Source organism: Epinephelus moara, chromosome 11, assembly GCF_006386435.1.
Source record: "Epinephelus moara isolate mb chromosome 11, YSFRI_EMoa_1.0, whole genome shotgun sequence".
NCBI classification, from domain to species: Eukaryota; Metazoa; Chordata; class Actinopteri; order Perciformes; family Serranidae; genus Epinephelus; species Epinephelus moara.
The window spans coordinates 1743705-1749704 of NC_065516.1; the positions used below are offsets into that span (position 1 = coordinate 1743705).

The 6000-nt window shown below is 39.6% G+C and overlaps 1 protein-coding gene across 3 annotated transcripts in view; it reads left to right on the forward strand.

Moving 5' to 3' along the window:
* pld1b (phospholipase D1b) overlaps positions 1 to 5752 on the forward strand; it is a 74751-nt gene extending 68999 nt beyond the window's left edge. For all 3 annotated transcript variants that reach the window (XM_050056884.1, XM_050056885.1, XM_050056883.1), the window contains exon 26: positions 927 to 5752. In XM_050056884.1, the coding sequence (XP_049912841.1) occupies positions 927 to 1151 (225 nt within the window). In that variant the 3' untranslated portion in view covers positions 1152 to 5752. The remainder of the gene's footprint in view (positions 1 to 926) is intronic.
* The last annotated feature ends 248 nt before the right edge of the window (positions 5753 to 6000 follow it).

Below are 6000 nucleotides of genomic sequence, written 5' to 3' on the forward strand. Positions count from 1 at the left end.
AGGCTAGCCAGTGCCCAGGTGTGCGTCACTGATGAGCCCCCGCCTTCAATTCCGGCAAATTGTGCGCAAAGTATTGTGGGTACTGTAGTTAATGCCCACTGAGGATACACACATGCATCCTTGAAAATTCTCTGAAGGAAGGACTCGGTCCTCTGTAGAATTTGAAGGATGCTTGACATTGGAACAGTCCTTCAGCGGGATTCAAAGATGTAGTCTCCTTACAGCTCAGCCTTTAGGGATCCTTCCTTGACTTTGAGAAGCACCAAGTGAGAGTCAGTAAAACGCCACCAGATGACCCTTTTTGCGTTATCTGCATCATCCAGTGGAGTTTTGCTGGGCGGGGAGCAGAAATATCTAGGCACTGGTTAGATGGAGGGAAGTTTACCACAGTTCATTAACACATATTCCCCACATTGTAATGATTCATTTCAATTACAAAAACTTTGTTTATCCCCCAGGGACAATTCTTGAGGCAGGCGTAGTAAAAGCTGGTTGAAAATTGGTGACCTTTCCCTTTAATTTCCCGCATTCTCGTGAATGCTTATGCACCTTTTTGTGCCTTTTCTGCATCGATTTGTGGTGTAAATATCTTAAATTTTGTCAAAATAAAATTCACCCTCTTCTTTTTATTGAGAGGGGACAAATGCAAATATTCTTAATATTGAGGGGGACATGTCCCCTATGTCCACCTCAAAATCTACACCTATGACTATGATAATAATAATAATAATGATGATAATAATTAATAATAATAACAACAACAACAACAACAAAATAACATGTTCAATGACACATGCACAATAGTGACATAAATGGAAAATTTGTCACTAAAAATGTGTCATCAGGAATTTGTCAACAGAATCAGGACCAGTTCTTGATACCAAATCCCAGTTCTCTTTCTGACTCATCTGCCCTCTTTCCTTTAGGTTTTCCGTTGTCTGCCGTCCAGTGATGTCCGTAACATCCTGGAGCTTGAGGGCTACCTGGCCAAATCAGGCCTGGACAAGGAGGACCCAGCTCGGGCTCACGAGGAGCTGAAGAAGATCCGTGGCTTTCTGGTCCAGTTTCCTCTTCAGTTCCTGTGCGAGCAGAACCTGCTTCCTCCCATCGGCTCCAAGGAGGCCATGGTGCCCATGGAGGTCTGGACCTGAGACAGAGGGACTTACCTGTGCATTCATGTGTTCACACACAGCATATGGAAGGCTCACAAGGCTGACTCTGGTGCCAGATTGGAGGTCATGGTGGCTGAAAACAGCTGAGCAGCCTTTTTAAAATCATGGCTGTTTTAGTGTTTTTTACAGTTACAAAAATAACTAACAACAGTAACTGATAATAACTTTCTTGTGGCTTGTAGTCACAGGTTTTCAAGCCGCCCAGGCAATTGGTTTTCTCTTGCTTTGTGCGACAGTGGTTCCCAACCCCTGGTCTGTGGACTGTTATTGAACATGCGAGGAAACAATGTGATTTTGAAAAAAAAATGCTGAGTTATAATAATCTTATTAGGGTGTTTGTGCAGTTAAAACCTTGAACTCGGTGCAGTCTCTCTGTGCTGCATCTTTCCGCATCAGTCTGTCTCGCCCACAACAACATTATACTGGTTTGATCTATAAAAACAAAAACTTTGAGAGTTTAAAAGACGTGAGAAAAATGTTGGCAACATATCTTCCTGCAAACCACGGATACATTACATGTGTGCATTATTATGTAGTGCATAGGCTGAAACTCTACTTTCCAATGTCACTGTGGTTAACATGTGGTTGGGTAAAGGCACAAAACCACTTGCCTATAGTTAGTAAAAAAAAATAATCATGTTTTGGCTTAAAATACCTTGTTTACGTGGCACTATCCTGGCTGGAAACACAGCAATGTCTTGGTAAAAACATCCACTTTTTGTGGCACTACTGCTGCTGGAAACACAGCAACAGATCGCTACAAAACACATGAGTTCGGTGGCTAGAAAGCTGCTGGAAACACAAAAATGACTCACTAAAACATAAGTAGTGTTGTTGTTTGTTGGTCTAGAACAGTGGTCTGTAGCTTGGCAGGCGTCTCGCTTAGGTGTCACACCATCCACTGTCCCTTCCATCTCATGATAACAAAGTCAGTTCATACACTACGTTACTTTAGAAATATTAACATGATATGTATGAAATGTGCAAATATATTATTCGTGGTTTGCAGAAAAGTTCAATGCCAACATTTTCTATTTTGCTATAATATGCAAATGTCTGACCTACTTAGAGCCTTACTTTTATTCCGGTTGTAATATGAAAATTATCCACAAAACAGAAATGCCTGAAAACACCTGATGTACTGGATTGTTAAAGGAAAACTACATTTTTTGGTTCTTTCAGTTAGATAACATTGTACTGAAGGGTTGGGGGCAGCATATTTTAACAGGGCAACAAACAGGAGTAAACGGATTGTAAACAAACCTCCAGGTTATTTAAATGTACTTTGAGGAGAAAACAAAGGTGCCAGGTAAAATGATCACCCAGACTGTCTGTTTTTAACATCCAGCACTGTTTACAGACAGACTTTGATCTGTAGTTGTGTGTAGTTTTCCTGAGGGCTGGCAGATTATTATCAATACTTGAGGTGTGCTCGCTCTCAGTTTGACTGCTCAAATAGTGGTTTCAGATAAACTGGATAATCTGGTTTCGTCTATAGTTTGTCTGATCGTCTGGCTGCTCATGTTTTCTTACTCAGACCTCTTTTTTTAGTGTCCACATGCATCGTGGAGATTCAAAAATAAAACTCAAGTTTTAAGAAATGTATAAGACGGGGCATCGGTGGCTTAGTGGTTAGAGCACGCACCCCACGCATAGAGGTGCTGCAGCGGCCGGGACTCGACTCCGGCTTACAGCCCCCCACTGTAAAACTGCACCCAGAGATTAAAATGTTCCCATTATTTAGGAGAGGAGAATAAGAGACTGTTCACTGTTCTGTTCACTGCCTGAATTTACATCATTTGCAGCCAAAATGACCCCCAAAATGGCATCAGCTGTGGTTGTGAACAAAGCCTCTGTACCAGCAGTGCGACTAAATGCACACAAATAACATCACACTTAACACAGAGACACAACATCATCAGAAAAACAAGGAGACTCTAAGAGCTGATATGCAACACATACAGACACACACATGTACATGCAAACATGGAGAGAAGTGGACCAGCAGACAGAGCGTTGCACTCTGCAGTGCCTGACAATCCAGGCCTCATGTTTACAGAATATAGAAGAAGAAGAAGAAACGGAAAAAATAGAAGTGATCGACTCTGAGGCCTGACCCGCCTCTTCCTGCCCCCTCACCACCACCAAGCTATTACTCTGTAATCTCCTAAAAAAAACGGCTTCATTCTCTAACACTATGCAATGTCCAGGGCCAGCGAATGCAGCTCTGACTCTTCTGTGTTGAGAGTATGAAAGGGCACTAAAATAAGAGACTTTTTAATGAAGAAGACAGTGGTGCAGAAAAGAGGATGAAGAGCTGCGTGGCGCTGTCACACCTCTACAGCCATTTTGTCTCATATTGCCCTGCATTTAATATTTATGTCAAACAGGAAATCACAAGTGCCAAAAATGACAGACTGTAGCCTGTACATACATTCATTTACATTCCTCATACTGTGGATTCTACATTAAGCCTTAAGTGACCTGTTTTTATGCTCTGATCTGGTCTTTGTAGTTCCTTTGGTTATGCTTTATGTTACTGGACTGTAATTTCCTAATAGCAAAGTTTTCTGGAAAGACTTAATAATTTGGTACTAATTACATTATAGAGAAAATGGGATCATTTATAATTGGAAACTTTATTCTCTATTTATATTTTTTTCCTGTAGACAAATTTCCTCTTTGCATGTTCAGCTGAACTGCTGTGCATTGACTGAAAGACTAAGTGACACTTGTAGCTACTTTGCATTAATAATTGAAAATGTGAACAAGTAATTATCCTTTTCAGGACCGTCAGGAAATTACAGACTGGAATTAACTGTTATTGTTCTTTTTTACATAACCCACAGATTCATGCATGATAAACTTATTACAATGCTGCGTTTCATTCAATGTCTGGATGTAAGAATTCTTACTAGAATACTTCACCTACAAAATGACCATTTGAATATCAATTATTCACCATTTGGTACCCTGAATTCCAGTGTAATTCTGCATTTAACAACAGCAAACCTTTATCAAAACATAGTTTCTCAAATTCTCACACAACTCATGCAATAAAACCCAAGGCTTCCCAACCAATGCATTTTAGCTAAAATGTTACAAAATAAAACACTTAGGCCTATGAGTAACGTGCCGTGAGCATGCTACTTGGCTGTGCATCAGACTGTACTGGTGTGTTTTAAACATAATGTTTTAGCAGTTTTGGATTGTTCGTTCTTCGTGGAGGCATGTGAGAAAAAAATTTTTTTTGGGCATAACATGCAGTGAGTAATTAATATTCAGATGGTCATTTTGCAGGTATTATTTTCAGCAGCAGACAAATTTTATATAAACAGGTGATAAGAATTTGTTAGGTAAAGTTTCGGCAGCTGTATGTGCAAATGCTATTTCACCTTTAGCACCTTTGTTCTGCTGCCCCCAAGTGGCCAAAAAAATCTGTTGTTGCATGTTTAAGATCTTGAGTAGTGCAGTTCTAAGGTTTTTAAAAAAAATTAAGTTTAAAAAACAATTCATTAAGTTAGAAACAATGGTGTGGCAGCCTTAACATTGTAAACTCCATGTTGAAGTCCGATCAACAGAATCTCTTTTGGAAACCTTGTGGCTGTACTCCCTTCTTGAAATTCAAATGCAGTCGTCTTTAGGTTTCCGATTTTCCGACATTTCTGGAACACAGCATCAATATTCCTCAGTGTCTTCATCGTTGGTCTGTTAGTGATCTGCATGATAGTGTTTTGTGCTGTAAAACATGAAATGATTCGTGCAGCTGACAGCATGACAACAGCATGTTGCCGTTAAACATTACAGACAAAAAGCATGAACCCTGCAAGCTGTATGGTTGCCTTTAAAGCCATGGACAATATTGATGCTAAACAGCGTGCCTGTCAACAACCTGAAGCTTCTCCACAGATAATATTTATGGAAAATGGGACCTTAAATGTGCTCTTCTTTTTAATCTTCCTCTCTACCTCCCTGTGTTTCTACCTCCTGCTCCGGTGCATGCTTCTAGTCTTTGTGATGAATTCAGATTTTGAAATATCAGGAATACTTTTAGCTACCCCCCTAATTAAGCCAAGTAATCTGAAAGGCAAAGCAGATGTTTTACTTTTGGTGGTCTGTGCAATACCGGCATGCTTACATCTAAAACGGAAAGTGTAAAGACAATAAAAACTGATTTCACCCTTCAGAAATAGGATAACATCATCAGCAAAGATGTTGACTTGGATGGAAATATTTTCTGTGTATCCACAAAAATGGCATTTAAACCACAAATGTGGATGTAGGTATTGTTATTGATTGGGACCACAGACATACAATGCACATGAATTCATACCAGGTTTAAATGCAGCTTGAAATCTTCAGCAGTTGGCTCATTTTCCTCACACCTGACCTGTCGAGGTTGAGAAACACTAACCTGTCCTGTCTTTTCTCTGTCTGGCTTTAAATCACTGTGTCTCTATGAAAATGCACTATTTGCACAGACTGTTGTTTTCTTGTGGCGACCCCTTAAGATCTGCAGTACCATGTTATTCATGTGTCGCTTTTTGTGAAATGATGGAATAAAATAAATGATGTGATAATGAGTCATTAAAAAACAATCTGGTCTTCATTAGGGGCTTTATGGCTTTAACTTTAATTTGTCACTTAAAATGTAGTGAAGAAATGTATGTTTACTCAAGTACTGTACTGAACTACAGTTTTGAGGTACTTAAATTTTTCCATTTTCTGTTACTTGACACTTCTACTCCACTATAATTCAGAGGCAAATATTATACTTTGTACGCCTACATTATTTGATACCTTCAGTTACTTGTTCCTTTGCAGATTC